Source organism: Hipposideros armiger, unplaced genomic scaffold (genome assembly GCF_001890085.2).
Source record: "Hipposideros armiger isolate ML-2016 unplaced genomic scaffold, ASM189008v1 scaffold_33, whole genome shotgun sequence".
In the NCBI taxonomy this organism is placed as follows: domain Eukaryota; kingdom Metazoa; phylum Chordata; class Mammalia; order Chiroptera; family Hipposideridae; genus Hipposideros; species Hipposideros armiger.
Genome location: NW_017731383.1, coordinates 4,784,828 through 4,809,955, shown reverse-complemented (window position 1 = coordinate 4,809,955; position 25,128 = coordinate 4,784,828). Strand labels below are relative to the sequence as shown.

General features: G+C 56.5%; 1 protein-coding gene across 3 annotated transcripts in view; it reads left to right on the top strand.

Annotated features, from left to right (window-relative positions):
• The window catches only part of CPLX2 (complexin 2), a 71,415-nt gene extending 57,653 nt beyond the window's left edge, over positions 1 to 13,762 (top strand). Inside the window, exons 1-4 of one of the 3 annotated variants that reach the window (XM_019637561.1) lie at positions 1,946 to 2,168; positions 8,612 to 8,727; positions 8,842 to 9,017; positions 9,725 to 13,762. In XM_019637561.1, the coding sequence (XP_019493106.1) occupies positions 8,697 to 8,727; positions 8,842 to 9,017; positions 9,725 to 9,922 (405 nt within the window). In that variant the 5' untranslated portion in view covers positions 1,946 to 2,168; positions 8,612 to 8,696 and the 3' untranslated portion in view covers positions 9,923 to 13,762. Of the gene's footprint in view, positions 1 to 1,945; positions 2,169 to 2,316; positions 2,401 to 8,611; positions 8,728 to 8,841; positions 9,018 to 9,724 lie in introns of those variants that run through there. The other 2 variants (XM_019637564.1, XM_019637562.1) reach the window with 2 other exon arrangements.
• Positions 13,763 to 25,128: the final 11,366 nt, after the last annotated feature.

Genomic DNA, 25,128 nt, shown 5'->3' with positions numbered 1-25,128 from the left:
CCCCCCACCCAATTCCCTTTTCCCCAATGCCCTGATTCTGTCTTCAGCACCAGTGGAAACAGTCACACTCCTCTTCCCTTGCAACCGACATTTATTCATCCAACAAGCATTTTCTGAGGAACTACTTTGCCAGGCACCAAGCTAAAAGCTAGAATCACAAACTGAGCAAGACTCACCAGCCCCTCCAGGGCTTGTCCCCCTTCAGCATTCTCTCCTCCAGGTGAGACATTCTCAAATCCTTCAGACTTCCCTCATTTGACCTGTTGTCCAGATGCCCACCACCAAACCATCCCCTCCACTACTAAACACACTCGAGCTTATTAAATTCCATTTTAAAGGGTGGTGCTCAGAACGAAGCTCAGTCTTTTTCTAGAGAGTAAGTTGGGTTTTTAGTCCAGCTTGGTCAACGTCCATGTCAAAAGCAATGGCCGTTGTGGAAAAACCCCAACTGTAACTACCAGCCAGGTCCCATTCTCTGAGCTTCTGTTCTAGAAGGAAAGGGACAGAGGAAGGAGGAGGGGAGAGAACGGCCACTCTCAAAATGGCATGATGTCAGCTCTCCCTGCCCAGAACTCCCCTCAGGCACTAGTGCCAAGTCTAAGTTATTCTAACCAAACAGCCCCCCTCTGTCCCCCTCCATTAGTGTCTGCCATGGGAAAGGGAAGAAAAATAAACCATGAGGATGCTGGTGGCCCCACACAGCACTAAGCAGGGAACTCAGAAGCAAAGCAAGGGCCTTCTCTATTCCAGCCCCACAGGCTGTGAGGAGAGGAAGACATGAGCTTCAGAGGGTGACCCTCCAGGTGAGGTGGGTGGGTCCACCGATGGCCTCTGACTGTGGTGGGGGGCGGTTTACCCCGCCGCTTTGAGGTTTCTGCTGTGAACATATGTAAAGGAGTAGCCCCCCCGCTTTGTTGGAACAAAATCATGGCTCCTTCGTCTCCCAGATCCTGCCCTTCTGCAGTTCTTGCCACTCCCTTCTGGGAAGGAAGCCATTCCCTTACAGAAGCAGAAGTCATCTCCACTGACATAACCCTGATTGATGCACGAACTCCTGCATATCTTTTAACATCCTGGTGTGAGGCCCCTCCTCCCCGGAGCCATTTTCCTACACATTGGGCTGGATTAAAGGAAGCATTTTAGAGCCAAAAGATGGCAGGCAGAATGGAAAAGCTCATTACAAGAGAAATATAAAACAAAAAAAAAGGGGGGGGGGCGTGAGAGGAAGAGGAAAGGCTGGGACAAGGGCAGGTGCTGCCCTGCGCCTGGAGTTCCCTTTCCTTCCTTGGGCACCGGGCAGGAAGAAATGACCATCTAGGATCCAGTTTGCCCAAGCATTGCTCCTTCTTCACAGAACTGTAGATCTAGAAGGGACTGGGCTGGCCTGAAGTCCACTGCAATTCTGCAGCAGTCTCCCCGCTCCAGGGCCACATAGAAAATTCCTTAGCCCCTGTGGGGGCCTCACCCATGCCATTCGTCAATATTTCTTGAGTACTCAGGTGGGGAGACACTATGCTGAGGGGGTGCAAAGATGTGATGGTGGTCCTGTCCCCTGGGAGCTCCCAGGCAAGAGGCACGAAAGGCCCCTGAAACAGGGGTGTGTGTCGGGTGGTGGGAACCCTGAGAAGTGTGACCAATTCCCCTGGAGGAATCAAGGAGGGTTTTGCTGCGCAGGCGACCCTGGAGTTCTGCATTAAAGAACCCCCCTCCATCCCTGGGTCCCCACTGCCCCTCAGTGCATGGAAGCAGCAAGCGTGTAGTCCGAAGAGCTGTGGCCAGGACAGGCGGCAGCGAGCGGTTGGCAGGAGTGTCTGTGAGGAAGAGGGTGACAGGGAAAGGTGAAGGATGAAGGGGAGTGGAGGGAGAATGGGAGAGGGAGGGGGTGGTGGGGAGGAGGAAGAGAGGGGAGAGAGGGAGGGAGAGAGAAAGAGCGGGAGAGAGGGAGAGAGAGAGAGACATTTGAATTTCCCATCTGGAAGGGGAGCGGTAGCACGTCAGGGCCTGGCTGAGGGGCGTGATTGGAGGGCGCCTCCGGCAGCAGCCGGGGCCCCAGCTCGCCTGGCGGAGTTGCACGAGGCGGCGGCGGGAGCTGGAGTAGCCAAAGGGAACCACCTCGCTGAATCCGGCTGGAGCCCTGCAGTGGCTCAGACTGTTGCAGGGACCGCCAGGTCGGTGCTGGTCGCGGGCCGGGAGGGCGGAGCCCGGCTGTGGGCAACAGGGTCCCGGCTCTCACCCCAAGGCCGCAGGGCAGCTGGGGAAGCTGGGGAGTATGGCTTTCGGGGGACAGCTCCCCAGGACTGCGGGAGCCAGAAGGGGAGGCTGCGAGGCAGCGAGCAGCTGGCACACCATCCCAGGCGCGCTGGCCGAGGTGCTGAAAGGACAGCTCCCCGGGAATGCGAAGTGAGCAGGCAGAGAGGGAAGGCGGGCAAACTGGGAACGAGGAGCGGGCCTTGGAGCCGGAGGCCCCCGGAGCAGAAGCCTGAAACAGCACTGCTCCTGGGGCGCCAGGACCGCCCCGAGGGCAGCGGGAGGCTCAAGTCTGAACCCAGAGAACAACTTCGAGCTCGTGGGGGTGGAGGTGGGGGCCGTCGGTCTAAGCTACTTCAGGCTGTGGTTAACCCGGAGCTTGCCAGGGCCTTCTTGGCCCTGGAGGAGGGAGCTGCTCCCGAGGGGTACAGTTCGGGCTCCCGGAGTGAGTCAGAGGGCGGTGGGAGGGGGAGCGGGGGGCCAAGGGGAGTATTTGTCCTCGGAGGAGAAGGCGCAGTTTAGGCTGCACAGCCTGCTGCCTGGGGCCATTAGGAATGATCTCTTGGATGCCCTGGACGCCCTACTTTGCCCCCCCCCCTCCGGCAAAGTTTGAGACCGGGCTGGGTCTTGAGGTTGGAGCTATGTGCTGGGGGGAGGGGCACGCTCAGTGGCCAACCGAGAGAGCTCGGGGCGTGTTGGTCTCTGTGGTGGTCCCAGAGAGGGGCGCCAGGGTTCCTGTCCCCTCTTCGGCTGGGGAACGCAAAGCACCCCCCCCCCACTTCTACTCTGCGGAAGGCGGTTCCCAACTCCCTTCCATTTTCTACTGCCCCTTCCCCTCCCCCAGTGCTCCTCCTCCCTTCCAGGGGCGTGAGGTGGGGGTGGGGATGAAGGGACATCCCCTGTCTCTGCCACAGCAATTAGTGTAGGATCGCATGCAAAAAGCAAATGAGTGTTGGGTTGAGTTGCAGTGGATATAGCTCGGACTTGAGTCATAAAAAGCAGAAAAACAACCACAAGGACAAAAACACTGCAGGTGTCCGAGCCAGCATGTCAGATGGCAGGGGTCCAGTTCCGAAACTGGCCTGGGGCTCAGACGGCAGAGCCTGAGGTGCCTGCGCTGCCTTCAGGGGTGGGACGGGCTGAGGCAGTCAGGGAGGGGGAGCTGAAGACGTGTCCTGTGTCCAGGGCGTGCTGAAAGCAAGGAAACCTGGTGCTGCGGCAGCAGCCCTCCCCACCCCCTTCCTCTCTCCCCTCCCCACCGCCGAGCACCCCCACCACCGCCACCACCACCACCCTTCCCGTGCCGGGATAAACCAAAGCTGCCCGCAGCACCACTGAGGAGCGCCTCCTGGCGGTCTAGCTAAAATCCTCAACTGCAAGCAACCTGGGGACCTTGGCACTCGGCACAGGCATATGGCACAACGTCTACACACACGCCTGCACACACGCTCACGGAGACTCACACGACGCCTAAGTTCATAGTTAGAATGCAGGGTCCCACTTTGAACGCATACATTCTCACATACTCGCTGACACAACATTAAATTCAACCCAGCTTACACCCTGAGGCTCCACCATGAACCAGGAGCCTCCAGGACTCGGGGATAGGGGAAAGGCACAAGAGACAGGCCCTCCCTGGGCGGAGCTCAGAGGGACTGAGAAGAGAAAAACAACACTGGACAGAAAGCGCGAGCTGGAGGTAGGCGAGGCTGCCCTAGGGAACACCGTGGGTCTCAGAAGAGAAAGACACCATCACATCTCATCGAGAGGACATGGGGAATCTCATGGAGGGATCTTTCAGAGTTAATACTGCTCCTGCTGCTACTGATAATGATGACGATGATGAAGCTAACATGGAGCGACTACTATGTACCAAAAACCGAGCTGAGCATTTTTATTTGCATTATCTCATTTAATGCTTGCAACACACCTTGGGCATAGGCATTATTGTCTCCATTTTACAGATAAGAAAAGATGAAGTCACTTGCTCAAGGTCACTTAATAAGTAGCAGAGCCAGGATTTGAACTGGCAGACATGAGGTTAAGAGGTTTCCAGGCTGTGGAAACAGCATGAACAAATGCCCAGAGGCTTGGAAAGAAAATGTGCTGGGGTCCAGCTGAGGCAGAGCCACATACAAGGAGTGGGAAATGAAGAGCCAGGCAGGCAGGTGCTAGGCAGGGGAGGACTTGAAGGTCAGCACAAGGACTCGGGTCGGATTGACAAGGCCACGTGGAGCCATTGCAGGGAGTGTTTGCATGAGCAGGTCTGCCCTTTAGGAAGATTAATCGGACGGCCATGTGAGGATGGATGGGAGCTGGGGGAGGGACAGAGTTTAAGGCTAGGCACCAATCCAGAACCTTGAGGCCCGAACTGAGGCATTATTAACAGCCACAGGAGAGGAGGGTGTGGACACAGACAGCGCTGTGAAGTCGCAGGCTCCAGACCTCTCCCTTAGCCCCCACCCCGACTGTAGCTCACCAGGTCCTCCTGTGGCCTTTGTCCAGTGTTTGCCTCCCCAACTCACTGAATGCTGGCACTCCCTCGTGCTCGGCCACAGCCTCAGCCTCAGCACCAGAACAATGCCTGGCAGAGAAGAGGTTCTAAAGAACATTTGCAGAGAGAATGCGTGAGTGAGTGAGTGAGTGAATGAAGAACTCACTGATTTTGGAATTTTCAGTAGAGGCGAAAATTCAAGGCATGCTGCAGGAATAGATAGTTGGGTGAGGGAGGCATGGATGAGACTGATCCTTGGACAGGTCAAATTGAGTTTATCCATGTGACAATATCCAACAGAGAGTTAAATGTGGAGGTTTGGGGAAAGAGTGGATAGAGGGAGGAGGGAGAAAGAGATAGAGGGAGAGAGAAAGAGAGAGATCAATCTGTGGCTAAAGAAGGGCATAAGCCAATAAGGGGAGGCGAGATTCCCAAGGGAGACAGAGGAGGAGGGAGGGGTTAGTGGGAGGGGGCGGAGGGGGAGACACTGCTTAAGGAAAAGCTACATTTTAAAGGAAAGGAGCCAGCAAAGGAGAGTGAGACCTGTCTAATAGGATGAAGACCACAGGAGTGCTGTGTCATGGAATTCAGGAGGTTCAGAAGAAGGCAGAAAAAAACGTGGGGGCAGGGGCGGGGGGCTCATCGTCAGCCTCTGATGCTACAGGGGAATGGGGGAGGAGAGGGGCTGTGAGAACACTCCTGGGTCTGACATTTCGGAGGCCTCTGGCAACTCTGACTGAGGCAGTTTTGGTGACAGTGCAGAGGCAGCAAATCTCTGATCTCACAGAGCCGTAGGGCTTGACTGGGAAGTGAAGGAGTGCAGCCCCCAAGGTGCCATGAAGTCAGAGGGCAGAGACTAAGGGAAAGGTGGGGCTCTGGGCGAGAGCTGGAGAAGGAGGGGGATAAAAGAGACGCATGGAGAAGAGGGAGTGATGAGTGGATGAGGAGGAGGTAGGTACTCGGTAAGAGAATCTGGAGCCAGGGCAGCCGGGTCGGCTTCGGCGGGAGCCAGGAGGAGGGGAGGTCACAGGAGCTCACAACAGCCGCCACTCATAGTTCTGATAATGATAACAGCCACCATCTACCGAGCCCCCATCATGTACCAAAAACATTCCATAGGTTATTTCTAACCCTTCAAGGTGGTATTACAATCCTCACTTTATAAAGAAGACCGAGACCCAGAGAGGTTAAGTCAATTACGCACTACCATGCAGGTAAAAAGCAGCAGGTTGAGGATCTGAGTCAGGTATGCCTGACCCCAGAGCTCTATGCTACATGAAGGGGGTGGAAAGTCCCCTGCTGTGGGGATTGGGGGAGGAGTTTGTTGGGCCCTGAGAAATTGGTTAGGAGGTCCTTGATAGGGCGAACAAGAAATTGCTTACCAGCTGAGAGGGCCATGCCGGGAGTGGGTCCAGGAAGCTTGTCTAGATACTCCCAGCAGGCCTGGAGTAGTGGCCACCCTAGAGCGACAGGGACACAAGCATCAAGAAGACTCAGCCCTTGAGCATCACTTGTTAGAGGAATAAATACAAGGGTCTGGAGCCCACACACACGTAGGCGTCATCAGTGTCAGTGGTCACCAAAGCCCCTTTCAAGGATGACTGTTCCCCAGGGAAAGGTTCGAGAGCGAGAAGCGGCAGGGGCCGAGGTCAGAGGCCTGGGAAGATGACCACTGAAGAAACAGGAGAAAGAGGAGTCGGCAAAGGAGAGAGAGAGAAAGAGGAGAGAGCCTGGAGGGAAGAGAAGGGAGAAGCAGAGAGAGAGAGCAGCCAGAGACAGGGGAGAGGAAAGGACAGAGGCGCAGAGCCAGGAGAGAGCTTTGGGGTACAGTGGGGTGGCCAGCTGTTCAAATGCTACAGAACTGCTCCAACAAAAGCGCCGGGGAAAGGGCCCAGGAGGATCGCCTGATCCAGGGGAGACTTGCCAGAGCAGCAAGTTAGGGATGAGGCTGGAACTCAGCCCCACGTGCCCTGCCCACCAATCTGCAACATCTCAAATGAGAGCCCTGCACCCCACCCTCCCAGCACCTCCCGGCAATTCCTTGAGCTGCACGTGAACACCGAGGAGGAACCCAAGAGTTCCCCAGCTCATTCAGTGTTTAAGTGGTTCTTGTCCTGTTCCTAGAGATGCTGTCTCTTTACAAGGTTTTTAATCAAATGAAAACATCTTGATGGACTGAGCTGAGCAGCCTTCAAACTCAGAATTCTGGGTCAGGGTGGGTTCTCCTGCGGTTCCTGGAAATGTTCCATTTTGGCGTGTCCTCATCAATATGCAATCGGCAACGGCTGGTATTAATGAGCTCCTGCTACACACCAGGCACTTGACCAGTATCTTCTCTTCTTCAGATGTCAGTAAACAGGTAGCCTTAATATGTTCCCGTTTCGTAGGGAACAAACTGAAGCTTTCCCAGGGAGCCAATGAGTGCTGGAGCCAGGATTTCGAACCTCATGCAAGGCCCTGGGGACTTTTTTCTACCCCATCATGACTGTCTCTCCTCAAAACAACTCATCAGGGGGTCTGACCGTGTAGACATCCTCAAATAAACTGTCAGGCCCCATTTTATGGAAAGATCACAGTCGGTCGATATAATTTCCAGTTTTAAAGAAATGAGGAAAATCTATCATCAACAAACAGCCAGTGACCTTGAACTCAGCCTGGTTGCAATATCCAGCCTGGCTTCTCTGCCACCATTTCCCAGGATACCTTTTTCCTCCTGGCAAATCATAAAGACCCCAAAGCTGTGTGGGATGAAAGATCTCAGGGAGACAACCTGGAAATTTTGGACAGCTCACAGATGTCCCATCCACACCCAAAAGGGAACTTGTGGTGGCTTAAGAATCAGTGAAACTGAATGATTATAATAAAAATGAAATCTGTGAATTAGAGCCAGGGTTCAAGTTCTCAGGGATGTGGAGGAAATGGCGTAAGAAGGAGGCCAAGGGTGGAGGGAGGCTCCGAGCCCTCCCGCCTCCCACCCCCTCCCCACTGGAATAGTTCCATTTTTACATACTTGGCATATTGAGGTTCCCATTAAGATTTTATTTGAAGAAAATCTTCTGGGGCAAAATAATAATAAAGATGATAATAAAAACTGAAACTCGGTGATTTAGGAAGAGGGCAAGGAAGACTACCATAAGCTGAGGGCTTACAAGTGCCCTGTGCTTGGGACCTTAAATGCTCTAAGCCCAGAGAAGATTATCGTGTCTCTAGCCCCCTATGTGTAATTCAAAAAAACAATCAATATTAAGCTATAAAACACAAAACTCACATGTATGCTGCAATACAGATAATTTATTTCTCCATCTGTCTAATTTCAGAAGAATGGATATGTTCATCCGAGCTAGCTGTTCTCGTTTCTTTACAGCCCCTGAGCACACGCTCACTCCATCTAGGAGTCGATCCATGGCCCAGGCTGGAATCCCCTCCAGGCGCCACAGTAGCTCCGGGAAGGGAGACACTGCCATTTCTGTCTTACAGAGGAGGAAACGGGCTCAGGGGGCCTCAGAAACTTGCATGAAAGTCACATGGCAAATAAGGAAGGAGGGTGGCATTAGAACCCTGCTCTGCCTGAGTCCCAATTACAGGCTCTTTCCAAGAATCCTGGCTTCAAACAAATTCAAGCAATATGGTCAAGATGGTTTTAAAACACGGACCAGACGCCGTTTGGCAGCATGGACGTGCCTGGCACATAGCAAGTGCTCAAGAAATGCCCCTTTCCATCTCCTCCCCCTCAGCACCAGGGCACTGGGGCTCGGCCTCGGACTGCTGGGGCCCCGTGCCTGAACCAGGACGAGGTCGCTGTCGGCCTAACTCCAGCGCCCTGCCTGTGCAGGGGTCTCTCCCATCTGACCCCTCACTCCTTTTTTGCAGGTTGGCACCTCTCGGGAGACAGGACTGCCTGGGGCGCTGCATGCAAACTCAGCTGTGGGCGAGGGCGCACTAACCAGTCACAGGCATGGACTTCGTCATGAAGCAGGCCCTTGGAGGTGAGGCGAGCGCCCCACACCCCTCACTCTCAACGGGTGTCCCCGCCCAGGTGGAAGAGGGCCTCAGAACAGGCCCCTGACCCCGCCCTCTCCCTCCCGACCCCTCCCGTGCAGGGGCCACCAAGGACATGGGGAAGATGCTGGGGGGAGAGGAGGAGAAGGACCCCGACGCGCAGAAGAAGGAGGAGGAGCGGCAGGAGGCGCTGCGGCAGCAGGAGGAGGAGCGCAAGGCCAAGCACGCGCGCATGGAGGCGGAGCGCGAGAAGGTCCGGCAGCAGATCCGAGACAAGGTCAGCGCCGCCAGGGGCCCAGGGGGGCCGCGGGTCCCCGAACCCTCAGTCCCAGCTCTGACCCGAGACCTAGCTCTCGCTCAGTGCCTCAAACTTCTCATCAGAAAAGTGGGTGTCACGGGACCACCTCCCTCAAGGGCCTATGTGGATTGCATAAGATAACGAACGCACGTAGGAAATGCTCCTGATGCTTGCTGCTGCGAGGCTGTGATCTCCTACCCGAAACCCTGGAGGCCAAATACGTTTGGAATCCAAAATTGGGGGGTTTCTTAAAAGCACTATAGCGCCCTGAGCACCTAGCGGATCTGAGGCTGCCGCCATATGCCAAACCGCCCAACACTCGGCGGGTCACACCACCGCAATAAATCAAGGTTAAAAGTAACCTTCCATCAGGTGAAGTCAAGTTTTGTCACCAAAATTTGGGTACAAATATATGCTAGAACTTTTGCTTTTCGGATCTTGGGGGGTTTCAAAAGAGCAGAGAAGTTATTATGGGCAGGTATTCATTTGAAAGGAAACCCCATGTGTTGTCTCCCTCTTACCGAGTGAGCACCCACTGAGGGCGACAGGCTCAATGCTACAAGGGGTCCTTAGCTCCATTTTACAGATGAGAGGACTGAGGCCAGGGGTGCTCAGGAGCTGCCCAGCCGAGTCTCCGTGCCCGCGGGACCAGCTCTCTCCATGCTTGTCTCCTCCCCCCCCCCCAGTATGGGCTGAAGAAGAAAGAAGAGAAGGAGGCTGAGGAGAAGGCGGCCCTGGAGCAGCCCTGCGAGGGCAGCCTGACGCGGCCCAAGAAGGCCATCCCTGCGGGCTGCGGGGACGAGGACGAGGAGGAGGACGAGAGCATCCTGGACACGGTGCTCAAGTACCTGCCCGGGCCGCTGCAGGACATGTTCAAGAAGTAACCGTCCTCCCGCCCCGGCCCCGCCCGCTCCTTTTCTTCCTGTTTGGTTCTTTCTTTTCTGTTTATTCAGTTGAGTTTCAGTTCTGGAAAACCTCCGTTGGCCTCTGCCCCCCTTCCCTGGCCAGGGGCTCTCTCACACCCCCTTCATCCCAGGGTATCCAGCCCCCACCTCACTCCCAAGTTGCTTGAAAAAGGGAGACCAGCTTTTCCCCAGCAGGAGGCATTACACCCAGTGCGGGAAGCGCTGGGGGCCTCTTCCGGACGCCTAAGGTCTGTGCTAGTGTGGTAACCCCTGTACATTCCTTCACGCACCCCACTGCCAGGAGGACCACTGTCCCCAGCCAGCCAAAGTAATGTCACATTCCAGCCCTGCCCAGCATGCTGACCTCGGGCCTCTGACCCCCGGGGGTCTCCAGGTCAGGGCAGGGGCGCTGAGTGGCCCGGCTCCGTGGAGGGGAGTCGGGGTGAGCCTGCCCTGCGAGCGCCCAGCCTGAGGGGCCCTGCTGCACTCTGGGCCGGAGGCTGTGGCCCTCCTTCCCTCCCCAAACCTCCTGCCCTAAAAGGTGTAGCCCCTGCCCAACCAGTCCCTCCACGTGGACCCTCTTTGGACTTGAACTCATCTGTGGAGGGGCCCAGACTAAGGCAGCTCCTTTCCCCCCACCCTCCACTCGGGTCCTGGGCCCCACTGCCAGTCTGGGCCCAGCCTGCCCAGCCAAGGGGCTGCCCAGGCCCCCTAGAAAACACTTGGAGCCATTGGGCAGTGATGGCCCATGCCATGGGACCCCCCCCTCCCCATTGGTGCAGCCAGGCTGCCCCCATGCCCATCCACTCTTCTTCCCCACCTGTCCTGTCCACGTGCTTCCAGGACCCGATGGTCCCCTGGAGGACCCTTCCCGGACAAAGCCCCAAGCCTTTGGGGAGAAGCCAGTCTCCACTTGACAGAAGGCATCTGTCCATTCATCTCATTGGCCAAGAACAAACTCTCCTCTGGGATGTGAGACCGACATTTGTTCCTCCCGCCCCAAATTTTCAAGGCCTCCTGCTCAGTCAGTTGCATGAGAACCGGGGGGCCATGGGGCAAACGAGGGAGGAAAGTGTGTGTCCATGCATGCCTGAGTATGCGTGGCAGCGACTGCATCAGCAATTGTGTGTCCAGAGATTGTATGTATAGGTGTCTGGTTAGAGTGTGAGTGTGTGTGTGAGTGTGTGTGTGTGTGTGTGTGTGTGTGTGTTAGTCATCACGTCCCCGTATTAGAGACCGTATGTGTGCTTGTTTGAGGTGGTGTGTATGAGTTGAGCTGGTGTCTTATGTGTGCTAGCCATCTCATATGTGTGTTAGAGTTTGCAGGTGTCAGCTTGTATTTGCCTGTATTTTCAAAACACCCCGTATGTCAGGAGTGATGGTGTGTGTTAGATGTTGCAGAAATGTGTGTTTCAGATTGCTGCTAGATGTTCTAAGGCTGTTGTGTGCGTGTGTGGCTCTGAAAAGGTAGCTGTGTGCAGAATGAGGAGTTGGGGAGAGAACATGGGTGAGACGCCCCCTCTCATCCCCTGACCATCGGTCACAAGCAGTCACATCCAACAGGAGACCTTGTTCTTGGCCTAGAGTCCTCCTGTCCTTGGGGGTTCCTGCCTGAGTCCTCAGAAGTCCACTGGGACAGACCCAGGTCGTGCCCTAAGAAGCCATGCTGGGTCCCAGCCAGGGCCTACCCCAAAAGCAGGGGCCAGGGAGGGGGCGACTTGCCTGACCCTGAGCCCCTGCCCCACTGGCCCGTTTGCATTCTGCAGGTTTTCCATGTTAGTGGATTTATGCTTTTATTTCAGAGACAGACATGTGTCTCCTCTGTCCGTTTCCAATAGTTAAAGCCATATCAGTTAGACTGCAATACTTTAAAGACAAGACAAAACAATCCATATGTTTAGGGACCCAGAAAAGTCCCCTGGTCTGTCCCTTCTCTGGGGAGCAGGGCCCCAGCAGCGCCAGCTCCCTGGGCTTCCCCTTCCCTCGCCCCCCCCCACCCACATCCTGCCCCCCAGGGGGCCTGTGTCTGTGCCTGTGTCTGTGATGGGGAGCCACCCCGCACCCCTGTTGTCTGCTTGTCTGTTTGTGTCAGTTATCCTGGGCAGGATGGTCCTCTCTGGAGCCCTGGAGCAGAGACAGGAAGGACCTGGGCCTCCCCAGACCCTGTATGTGAGGCACACCAGGGCAGGGGTGGAGCCCAAGTGTTCAGAAAGCTCTCTCCCTTGACAGGCCCACAGACCTTGAAGGTGGGGCCAGGGCAGAGAGTGCCGCTGGGCAGCAGAGACCAAGGCCTGGGAGCTGCCGACGAGCAGGGGAGGATAACCATGAAAGCTAGCCCTGGTGGGCCTGAGGGAGCCCCGACCCTCGGAGGGCGTCCCCAGCGCAGGCTCAGGCCTTTTCCCACATGAGAATGCCCTCCAGACTGGCTGGCTTCATCTGGCACACTTCCTAGGCTCGCCAGTCTCCTCCAGCCTGCTCCTGAGCGCAGGACTGGGAGCCTGCCTGGAGGCGGGAACAGGGGAGAACTTCAGCCTGAGGGCACACCTGGCTCCAGCCACTGCCAGGTGACCACTCTTAGGTCCAGGGGGACAAGGTGACTGTCATTCCTGCCACAGACCTGACTCTGGAGAGAAGCTAACGTGCAGCCCAAAGAGGATGTCACGTGCAACACACCCGTGGGGGGACAAAGTATGTGTGGGGTGCTCTAGCAAGGGAAGGATAACCACATGGAATGTCTGGGGCTGGAGGTGTGCATGGCCCGCTGGATGGGAGGGGGCATGACGCACTGGGGAAGTGGGGTGAGGAGGGAGAGACCCCAGAATGCAGCACACACACAACATACATGGGAGACATCACCCAGCCAGGAGAATAGGAAGCATGATCTCCGTACATGGAGAGAAGGGAACAAGACGCAAGGGAGCAAGCACCACCCGATGTGGGGAAGGCCATGGCCGGGCTGGGTGCCAGGAAGGTCGCTGCCAGAGAGAAGGGACAGGGCCTCTCTGGACCTCCCGCGCAGGGCACTGGGGACAGGCCTAGATTTCCACATGTGGAATTCTCCGCTCTACGTCCTTCCCAGCAAAGCTGTGGAGGGTCTCCTCCAAACTCAAGGACAAGGTCAAGAGACCTTCCTGGGGCGTGCGTGCGTGCGTGTGTGCGTGTGTGTTGATAGATAGATTGATAGATAAAAGAGTGAAGAGGAGGAAGGAGAAGGAGAAAGAGAGATGAAGAAAAGAGGTGTTTCAGCCCAGGGCCCTCAGGTGGGACAGCTGATGGGCAAAGCAGCCGCCCCAAAGGCCAGTGGTTAGAGTGAACAGGGGCAGATCTCCAGCCCCAGAGACCCTGGCACCCAGCTGGCAGGGCCACGTATGCCCTCCACCCAGTTGCTCCGTCCTTCCAGGGTCCCGCAGCCCTTGACCGCACAGGGGCTGGGGGCCCGACTGGCTCAGATGAAGGGACGTCTCCCAAGCCTGAGAACCGCCTCCCCGCACCTGCCCTGCTCCCCTCTTCGCTCCTATTGCCCACCCTCTTCACGGCGGAGAGCTGGGAGGTGCTCACGCTGGCCCCGGGGCGGGGTCCTAGCGAGACGAGGTGAGGACGACCATCCTGCTCACGCGGGGATCCTTTCCCCACATCTGTGCTGTGTCCTTGTTGCTCTGCTTCCTTTACACGTGTCAGTGCCTGGGGGAGGGGAGGGGCACCCCCTCATGCCCCCCTGAACCTGACCAAAAGCCATGGCTGTTGCTCCCCCTTTGTATGACGCAGATGCTAAGATGTACCAAACCAACCATGACAACCAAGAAAAGACCTTGTACAGCAGCTCTCAGTCTGTCTGTCCTCTTCTGTCTGTCGGCACCAACAGGGCTACACGGGGTACCAGCTGAGATGGGGGAGGCTGACCCACAGAGCTCAAGAGACCCCAGAAAACCTTCAGTTTTACTCTTACTTCTGGCCGGGACACTGGAAATGACCCCAGAAATCAACTGAGGTCGGATCAGGACTGGTCCTGGGGATTCAGGGCCACTCACCTCCCACCATTCAAAGCCAACTGTACAACCCCCAGAGCTGGTGGTCCAGCCTGGCCGCAACGCCCCACCCACACCCCATCTCTGGCCAGCCAAGCTCCTCGGGTGGGACATCAGGCATAAAGCCCAGTCACAAGGTCTGTCACTGGTCATCCCACCAACTCCGATGGAGTGCCTGCCCTCTGCCAGCAGGAGGCTGGGGACACACAGAGGACCCCTCGGCACCGCTCCTGTCCACAGACACCTCCCAGGCTGCGTGCAGGCGTCAGGACCAGACCAGGAGCCCCCCACCCCCCGGCTACCCGCCGCCCTCCCCCTACCTTAAGCAAAGTCCCCTCTTCTCTGCGCCTGGCTGGGCCCCTTCCATTCCCCACACGCCGGTGTCCCAGCCTCTGCCCCTTCCCTCCCACTCATGCTCTCCTCACCACCCGCCCACCCTGCCTAGGAGGCTGCCCTGAACAACACAGACTGAACCATGTCACCCCCCTGCCCAACACTCATCAGGGCCGACAGGATAACATCAAGATTGTCAAAATGGCCCCATGTGCTCTGACTGCACCCTGCTTGGTCAGACCCCTACCTCTGAGCCCCAAGCACCCCCCACCCCCTGCTCCCACATACCATGCTGCTGCATGTTTGCATATTGTGCCTCCTCGGCCTGGAATGAACGGTACCCTTTCCCACCCTGGGGCACTTCTCTCAAGTTTCAAGACCCAGCTCATGTCATCTCCTGTAAGGGTCCTGCCCTGAGTGACACAGCCCGTCCGCCTGCCCACAGCAGTTTGGTGCTGTGCTCACACAGTGCAGGGTATCAGACAGCTGCTTCCCGGGGGCTCCCTCACCTGGCACAGTGCTCTTAAACGAGCTATTTAACCCCTCTGAGTATTTGCTTGCGAGTGAAAGGGGATAATAATAGTAACTGTTCTGACCTCCTGGGTGAGGAGTAAATGGGGTCCTGTACCCACACTCTTAGTACTGCATGCCAAGCATCCAACGAATGCCACTGTGCAGATTCTACTGTGATTTATGTCACTGCACATGTCCCTCTCGCTGACCGGGGAGCTCAGCAGGGCAGGACTGGCTGGCTGATACCCCAGTGCCTCCCAGCACCCACCACAAAGTCAAGCCCACAGTGAGTGGGCGCTCAGGAACCCCGTGCCAACTCAGGGCCCAGGCGATCAATCTCCAACTCATTTACTTCATGGTCAGTCACTTGGCTGTTAGCTCCCTGTGCCTACTGGACAGTGGGGTGTGGAGGCAGAACCTGACCCCACTCTTCTAGCCCCAGCCTCACCCTTCCTGTCCATTCTCCCAGATCTGCCCATGAACCTGGGCGAGTGCACTGAGCAGCAGCCCCCCTGGACTCTGAGTTAGGGAGCTCGGTGCGCCCTGGAGGCATCAACCTGGTGGAGAAGGAAGGCACCCCAGGCAGAGAGGGGCTGGCACAAAGGCCTGGAGGAGACAGAATGAGTCCAACATGGCGGAGAGCAGGGACATCAGCCCAGGCACCAGGCGAGGGAGCATGCGCCTTTCCTACAGGCACTGCGGAGCCACTGAAGGGTCCTGGGCAGAGGTGTGCCATGAGCAGACGTCACATGTCCAGGTTGGAAATGCTGAGGTCTGACCTCAGGCAGTGGCGAAGGGACAGGGAGAAGTAAGCAGAGTGGAGGGACACAGACGGGCAAATGGGCAGGCCCTGAGGACTGGACATGGGGGGCATGGTGGAAGCCGGTTCAGGCTAATAATGCCTGTGTCTCCGTCTTGGTGGCTCCATTCTCTAAGACGTGGAACACGGGGAGACAGGTCCGGAGGAAGATAAGGAGTTGGGTTTGGGGCTTCTGGCTGTGAGGATCCTGGGGAGGCTCCAGTCAGCAGTCTGCTCTCCGCACTGGAGCGGACAGGAGATGCCCAAACTGACTTTGCGTGCCTAACTCCCAAACGGAGCAGTCCTGACCATTTACTTCATCCCACGGGTCAAAGCACAGGAAATCAAGAACCTGGAATGGGAAGGGGGTTTCAAGTCAAATCCATCCTCCCATGCCACCCGGAGGTCCCTCCTGTGCCATCTTTGGGAGAGGGCACTCTGCTTGCATGCCTCACAGTTTGGGGAGCTCATTACCATCGGACAGGTCCCAGCTTTCTCCTAAACCAAAAGCTGCCAGGAGGCAGGGAGTTAACGAAGCCTCCTCCAGCAGCCCTTTAATTGACTGCAAAACCCTGCTTCCAGACCACGCACTTAACACTTGTAATTAATTGGGGCTTCTTGCCTGATACAAGAGATGGCGCGATCCCCCCTGAGGACAATGTTTTCTCAGCTGGGGTCCTCCAGCTGGAGCCATCTCCACACACCAGCCTCTCTATAGGTACCGACCAGGGTATGAAAGCCGGCTCCAGCCCTTCCTTCCTTCCTTTCTGCGTGAGTGTGGGCAGGACACTTCCCCGCTCCGGGCAGACAGCTGGCACATGGTACAGGCTCCGTGGGTGGGGCCAGAGCTGGTGTTACCACTTCCTTGGACTCCAGGCCCAGGGCACCCACCCCGTCCTGGGGCAGGCCCAGTGGTCTCCAGCTCTCAGCACATCAACTCCCCTCTGTTCTCATGGTGAGAGGTGCTTGGCATGACCTTGCCTATAGGAAGGTCAAAACAACCCATCTTAAAGTTCATGGGAGGGCAGGTTCAGGGGAAAGCAAGGAGAGCACGGGGGCCTCCACCTCCTGAGCCCCTGCGCCATGCCACCCACAGGGCTGGCTGCTTTCCAGGCGCCGCCTCTGCTCACGCTGGGTTAGGATCGTGCCCATTTTACACACGAGAACACTGAGGCTCAGAAGTCGAGGTGCACAGTGGGAACGAGGGTAGGCTCTGGTTTTCCCACAAGCTTGGCTTTGAATCCTGATTCTTTCTGTCTGGTCGTGGGCAGATGACACAGCAGCTTGGAACCTTGGTTTCCATATCTTTTCGAAAAACAATGAGTATAATAATGCCTAACCCCACCACCACCACCAGGGTTGTTGAGGGAATTAAATAAAATCATGTCTGTAGATCCCCTAGCACAGCATCTGGCATATAACAGGTACTTGAAAAATGACAGCCATCACAATGCAATGCTACAATTACCATGGCAAGACGGATGAAGACAAATACGATGAGAAGAGGAAAGGAGGGAGAAGACATGAAAAGGATACGGAGAAGAACTCATGCCAATAAAAATCCTCAAGTCATCCAAATTGTAAACTGGGAAGCCTGGATTTAAAACCAAATCTAGGGCCGGGCGAGTGGCTCTTTTGTTAAGAGTTAGCTTGGGATATGAGCTCTGAGCAGCAGGGCCCTGGTTTGGATCCCACATGAGGGCCAGTGACGCTGCGCCCTCTACAACTAAGGTGGTGAACAACAGCTCAACCTGGAGCTGGGCTGCCGTGAGTCGCTGGCAACGGCATAGGCTGCAGTGGGGCTGCCATGAGCTACTATGAATGGCTGGCAGCCAGCATGAGCCACCGTGATTGGCCGTCCAATGGCCGGCAAGTGATTGCCTCACCAGGGAAGAGCGCAATGATCACAATACCAACATGGGCCAGTGAAGCAACGTCCTCCACAACTAGACTGAAGAACAAAAGGACAGCAACTTGCCTGTTCCCCTTCCCCAATTCCCCAACACTGTTCCCTCCCCCAATTCCCCAATAAAATCTTAAAAAAAAAGCTTAAAAAAAACACCAAATCTATCTCCTATTTTTTTTACTGTAATACAAAACAAGCTGAGAGGCAAGTGTCGCAAGTGAGAAGGGCACAGACGGGACTGACTGTCTCTTCCAGGGTGCTCTCTTCAGCGCAAAATAGACTTACTAATGTGTATTAGTTATGTGTCACTGTGTAACAAATCACCTCCAAACTTAGTGGATTAAACCAATAAATGTTTATTTTCTCTCACAGTTTCTGAGCGTCAGAAATTCTGGAGTGGCTTGACTGGGTAGCTCTAGATTGGGGTCTCTTGCAAAGTTGCGATAGAGATTGTCAGCTGGGGCCACAGTCTCATCTGAAGGCTTGAGTGGGGCTGGAGAACCCACCTCCATGATGGCTTGGTCACACTGCTGGCCAGCTGGTGCTGGCTGCTGGCAGGAGGCTCCCTTTCCAGGGGGGCCTCTCTGCAGGGCCTCTTGAGGGTCCTCACAATATGGCAGCTAGCCTCCCCAGAGGGAGTGATCCGAGGGAGCAAGGTGGACGCTGCCGTGTCTTTCGTGACCTAGCCTCAGCAGTCGCACACCATCATGTCTGCAGCATTCTCGTGGCCACACAGACCAGCTTGACGCAGTGTGGGAGGGGGGGAAGGCAGGGAGGATGATGGCCGGGGGGCAGGGGCCATCGGGGGGCTGCCTACCTCACAGTACAGAGCTCTGCCCACGTGCAGCTCTTCGTTCGGTCCCTAGTCAGCAAACACTCCTTCATTTACCCATTCAATCAGCAAATGTTTCCCCATTCCTTCCTACCTACAGCAAGCTCCTTCCCAGGGGCCTCCCCTGAAGAGGCACTGCCTTTCACGCCTGAATCTGGCACGGTCACAGAAGCTGAGTCCAGACGTGCGCACCAACACACAGAGGAGCATCAGGAGCAAACATCTGGATGTTTCCCAGACAGGTCCCACGCCTGGCTTGTTACATTGAAGCCATTTGACCTCGAGCACATTGTTCGCCTCTCAGGGCCTCCATGCAGGGCCTCCATGCACTGCCCAGGTACTGCAGTAAAGGGATTCAAGTGCCCAGCGCATAGCAAGTTTTCAATAAATGGTACATAATACTATTAATATTACTACTCTAAATAAGTGGAGATTTTACTCACACACCTGGACAGCAGCCTCACCTGGCTTCCCCTGTCCCCCACGAGAAGGCTGGGCTCTTGAGCCCGAGGCTGGCCCCTCGCTCCGGCCTGCCACTTCCTCCCACAGGCCTGGCTGAACCCTGCCGTGGCTCTGACGGCCAGAGGCTCCCTGGCTGCCAGCCCTAATCAGCAGCTCCAGCCGAGACCTCAAATTGATTTGCCATCATTTAGCTGGGAAGCAAGAGCCCTTCTTGACTCGCTGCCAAAATCCATTCTATGAGAGCAAAGTAATCACCTCCTTGGCGGGTGTCCGGAGAGCGTGATAGAGATCTAGGACAAAAAGTCTCCATCCTGCCGCCCAGCCCGGCCTCCCTGCAGCGGGCCTCTCGTCCCGCTCCCTCCTCCTGCATGTACAGGCCGCCGTGTGCGCTCCCGCAGGGCGGCATGTGCCCCCACGCTTCCCGTGCTCTAATGTTGAGAGTGGCTCTCAAACTCGGCTACAAGCGAAATAACCTGGGGATCTTTAAAAAATACGTACGCCTGGCTCGGGCCCCCAGCCATTCAGAGTCAATTGATTAGGGATACACCCTGGGCATCGGGGTTCTTCCAAGCTTTGCAGGTGGTTCAAAAGGGCGGCCAAGTTGGGGAACTGCCAGTCTAATGCCCCCGGCATGGGCCTCACCTGGAGGCATGTACCCTCACATTATTCATTTAGTCAACTGACAACTGTTTACTGAGCACCTACAATATTCCAGGCACCGTTCCCGAAGCTGGAGATACCACAGAAAACAGAGTCGTTGCCCTCGTGGAGTTGACATTCTGACCAGAGGGGGCTGACAAGAAACCAAAGATTAAGTAGCATATGTGTGTTAGACGGGAATAAGTGCTTGAGAAGTCACATGTGACCAGGGCCACTATGGATGACACCGAGTTGCACATATACCAGCGTATCACAACTGCCTGTCTACTGCTGACCAGCTTCCGATCCACACCCCAGACCCAGATTGAGTCTCCACCTCAGCCACACAGGGACACCAGCTCACACAATGGCCCTGCCCTCGCCACACACTCAGCGCTGACCCCAAGCACGGGGTCAGGCTCAGCCCCCACGGCAGACAAGCCCTAAGGCTTGACAGTCCCTGGCCAGGCGCTCAGGCCCCAAATTTTCCCATGAGCCCAGCACTTCACGTGGAAAATGAAGCCCGTCCTATCACGCTGCGAATCCCAAACTTAGCTCTGCAGAGAACCCACCGCGGCTTCCCAGGATTTTTACTACGAGCATCTAGAGCCACAAGAAAACAGATGGACGAAACAGATGGGCAAGGCCTCCAAGTGGTAAGGCTGTTGACGCTGGAAGGTCCCTTAGAGAGCTTCCTTCTCTCCCCCTCACTCTACAGCCAGGCCCAGGGAAGTTAACAAGTAGGTTGCTCAAGGTCGCACAGCAAGTCAGCAGCAGAACCATAGTTGGAGCCCAGCGGACCCTCTGCGACCCCGTCCTGCCCACCTAAGGTACTGTAAAGGTGTGTCACCCATCTGGTAAAACAGCTCCCAGAATTCCCTTTGAGAACCCGCGCTTCCTCTGCTCTCCCCCCATGATTTAGGTGCAGTCCAATCCACCCAGCACCAAGTATTCCCCTGGCCCTGTGACCAGGTGGGGGCTTGACTTGGGACCCAGACGCGGCAAGGTGGGGCGGGGACACTTGCTGAGACCCGGAAGCTGCTCTGGTGCACTGAAACCCAGGGACCAAGGGGCGGGGGTGGCTGCTGCCATGCTGCCATCTCACGTGGGTTGGGTGAAGCCGGCCCAGGGCTGAGAGGAGGCTTGAGAGATGAAGAGAAATGGGGTTGTGGGGACGCCCTCTGACCCGTGACCAAGCCGCATTAGGAGGAATCCCGGCCTGTGGTTTTCTAGTTTTCATGAGTCAATACATTCTCCTTGTGCTGAAAGGACTCTGGGTTGAGTGTCTGTCGTTTGCAGACGCAATCCCTTTCTGGCTCTCCCCAGAACTCTCTTACCTGCATCGAACCACCTGCTCTCTGCACCCCGCCCCGACTCTTAGAGGTTCGCAGAGCATGGTCCCTCTGCCCACATGGTACTGACATCCACCTTCCTCTATGCTGTGATGAGCAGGGACTGCCCCAAGATGTCCCTGTCCTAATCCCTGGAACCTGTAACAATGCTGTTACTCTACATGGCAAAGAGGAATTACGGCGGCAAATTAAGCTTGCTACTGACCTGATCTTAAAAGAGGATATTATCCTGGATTAGGATAACTGGGCTCAGTGTAATCACCAGGCTCCTTAAAAACAGAAGAGGGAGGCAGAAGAGAACCAGAGAGATGGAAGCACAAAGGACGCAGCCCCATGTTGCTGGCCTCGGGGTGGATCAAGTGCCCACAGGCGAGGAAAGCGCGAAAGGCCCTGGCAGGGGGAGGAGGCAGGAAGTGGACTGTTCCGAGAGCCCCGGAAGGAACCAGCCCTGTCCACACTTGGATGTCAGCCCAGTGAGACTGAGCCCCTTCAGATTTCTGGTGTCCAGAATTGTAGAATAAATTCATGTGGTTTAAGCCCCAAAGCGTGAGGTAATTTGGGACAGCGGCAATAGGAAACTAACACACAAAGACCCTGACGCTGGCATTTGAGAGATCGGCCGACATTTCATTTCTTCCTGCAGCCCTGATGGAGCACTGCCACATGCCTGGCTCTGGGAGGGATGCTGGAAACAGCAGGTCCTACAAGTCACCCGACCTGGGCCCCAGGCTTCCACAGCCAGCTGGGGCCAGGGGGCAGAGCTGCAGGCACTCTGATGGAGAGTGCTAAGAGCATGACACAGAGGGTGTGGGGTGCTACACGAGCCCACAGGAGGGACCCCATAACCTGCGGAAGGTGGGGAGGGGGCGTGTTCAGGAAGCATTTCTGGAGGCGTCAGAGCTGAGCATCCTCTCGGTTGGCTGAGACTTTCAACCAAAGGTGAGGAAAGGCATTCACAGGAGAGGGAACAGCATGAGCATTGGCTTGGCGTATGAGCGGACGTGGCGCGTGCCAAGGGTGGGAGAGAATGTGGGAGCAGGGGCCAGGCCATGGGGGGCCCAGAGTGCCAGGGCCCAGAGTCGAGACTCCATCCACAGGTGCTGGGGGTGCCACTGAGGATTTTTAGCAGGAAAGAGCTATGAACAGGCAGCACGGAGGGTCAACTGGCGGCTCAGAGACCAACGTGGAGACTCTAGGAGAGAACGAAAGGTGTAGGGACGAGACCCAGCAGCCGGGGGAGAAGCCGAAGGTGACCCTGGGGAGCTGATGAAGAGGTGAGGCAGCTGGGTTTGGCCGGCCTGGCCCGGGGTGTCGGGGAAGGAATGGAGTTGGGAATGACCGAGTTTTCTGGCCTGGGCTAGTGGGCAGACAGTGGGGCCTCTCTGAGGTGGGGTACCACGGAGGCGAGCCGATTCGAGGGGAGGGTGTGAAAGGTGGAGTCTGTGGGGCCAGCCGCACGGCAGGCAGCCTGAGCTGCAGGTGGGGATGGGCGTCACTGACGAGCTTCAAGGCCGATGGCCCAGGGGCTGCTGGGAAGGGAGAAGAGAAAGGGCCTGGGGACTCCGTCGCTTCACAGGTCTCTCTCTACAGAGAAAAGGGAAAATGAGATGGCCGCCCATATGGGAGCAGGAAGACGCTGCAAGGCTACAGACAGAACTGGCAGGACTCTCAGAGACAAGCAGGACAGGAGCGAGGCTCCAGGGGACACCACAGCCCCCAGCCCAGGCACCACGGGAGCCCCCAGGGTGGGGGTGCGCCTTCCAGGGACCCTGGGAACCAGCTCCCTGCCTGCATCCAAGGATGCCCATGACACCATCTCTGCGGCCAAGGAGGGGCCTGCACCATGGTGACAGGTTTAGGCCCTGAAGAGTCCCCAGTCTCAATCCTCCCCTCATGTAATGAGAAGAAGGGGTTTCCTGGTCCAGACAGAGGCAGAGTCAACCTCACCCTACCCCCCACAACTCGCTCAGTTGTTTTCTTCCCTCCCCCGCCAGGCTCACCATCCCGGGGAGCATTTAATAACTGGCTGCCAAGTCCCCTGGGGACAGACTAATGAAGCCGCCTCCTCCAGGCCACGGGCTCCAGGTCCCTCCTCTCCCTGCAGACTCCCACCCCTCCTGGCCCTCTCCCAAACTTCCCACCCACACCATTGAAGCATTCAGCCCCAGGGCCCCAAATTACTGGCTTCAGATGAGAAAGGGGGTGCCAGGCTCTGGGAAGGGCCACAAGGTAAGGGGACTGCCTGGGGCAGGAAGGTGAAGACCGACCCTGCCTGTGTCCTCAGAAAAGCTGCTGAGCGGCTGCCAATGACAAGCAGCACAGCCCACCTGACATGTTTGGGGGGACACAGTGCTGCAACTGGGTCTCTAGCCCCCACATCAAAGGGCCCCAGCTTGGAAGAACCAGGGCTTGGACATCAAACAGATATCTCTCCCTCCCAGTGTGTGACCTTGGGAGAAGTTTCCCAACTTCCTGGAGCCTTGGATCCTTGTCTGTACAATGGGGACAATGGGGCCAGCCGAGTGGCACGTTGGTTAAGAGTTGGCTTGGGACGCCAGCTCTGAGCAGCAGGGCCCCGGTTCGGATCCCACATGAGGGCCAGTGACACTGCGCCCTCTATGCTAAGATGGTGAACAACAGCTCAACCTGGAGCTGGGCTGCCGTGAGTCACCGGCAACAGCATAAGCTGCAGTGGGGCTGGCCAGCAGCGGGCGTGAGCTTTGTGAGCTGCCGTGAGCGTCCATCCAATGGCCAGCGACTGACTGCCTCACTCAGGAAGAGCGCAATGATAATATCAACGTGGGCCAGTGAAGCGACGTCTTCCACAACTAGACTGAAGAACAAAAGGACAGCAACTTGTCTGTTCCCCTTCCCTGATTCTCCAACGTTGTTCCCTCCCCCAGTTCCCCAATAAAATCTTTAAAAAAAAATGGGGACAATGATGGCCCCTCGTGCAGGGAGGATGGAAGGATGTTATGTGTGTACAGCACATAACACAGGGCCTGGGGCACAGAACGTTCACCATCATTTATTTGCCAGAATGTTTCCAACTGCACGCCTTGGCAAGGTGAGGTGTTTAATTGGGATGTGGTCGTTGCCCTGGAAACACAAGTTTCTCTGTACAAAGGGTCAGCGGATGCCATGGGGAATGGACTCCCCTCTCTGGCCTCCCTAGGTTGGGTCTGTCCCTCTGGGGTGGGTACTAATTGGTAAAACCCTTTTCCTCCTCTTGCTTAATCTTTGTGCATCCCTGGGGGTCCCCCGTCAGGTGAGTGGACGGTTGGGCTCATGACTCCTGGAGGCTCAGATCCTTCATCACACCTCCTGACTCCACACTGCAATCAGGACAGGAGGAAACGGGAGGCTGCCCGCTCCATGCCCAGGGCTGACTGTGGCAGTGCCAGCACCCTGGCACAGATCCTCTCAGGGGCTATGGCACCCCACGTATGCTGCTGCCCGGGACAGGATGCCTTCCCTAAAGGGCTGCCCGAGTTCTTTCCTGACCACTCAGTTTCCCCCGGGTCCCAGGGTCCAATGGACAGGTCTGTCTTCACAGACCAGGCTGTGGCCTCTGCTGGGGTTCTTTCTAAGGAACACTGGCTGAGTTTGCCTCCTAGCCATCTCCCTGTCTTCTGGGTGCAAGGAACCAATATTACTCGGGGGGGACCACCCCTCCTCCATTCTCAGCCCCTGTATTTCTGGATCCCCTGGCTCAGTGTGACCACGTGACCCAGGTCTGACCTGCGATACGACCCCATTCGTCTAGCTATAATGACTGACTCGACCATGACCTTATGACCCAAGTCTGACCAGTGAGAACCCTACCTGGGACGTTAGCTGGAACCGCTGGGAAAGACGCTGCCTCTCTCCTCTGCAGTGGCTGAGCTGGCCCCATGAGGGCCTGAGGCTGCCAGCAGCCATCTTGCCACCTGCTGGGGAAAACCTACTTGGGAGGGGAGCTCACACAGCGGAAAGCAGAGCTGAGCGATGGTGAGAGGTGCCAGTTTGAGCCCTTGGGCCCCAGGCGATCTCCCCTCCTTCAGAGGGCAAGTCTGCCTCACGTGCCGCAACAACCAAAGAGAAACCCTGAGGTGCATCATGAATGAGTTTTGGGAGCAACACCACTCACATTTTGAGGGGAGCACTGACCACGGGGCTGAGTCAGATAGAGCTGGGTGGGCCACAGCTCTGCATTCCTGCATGCCTGACCTTGGGCAGATCACATCTCCTGTATGAGATTCGGTTACAGCCTCCCTGAAATGGAGGTCACAGCTGAAGACAAGCCAGGGGTCTATTTCCTGTGTTAGAGTGTACTATTCCCACT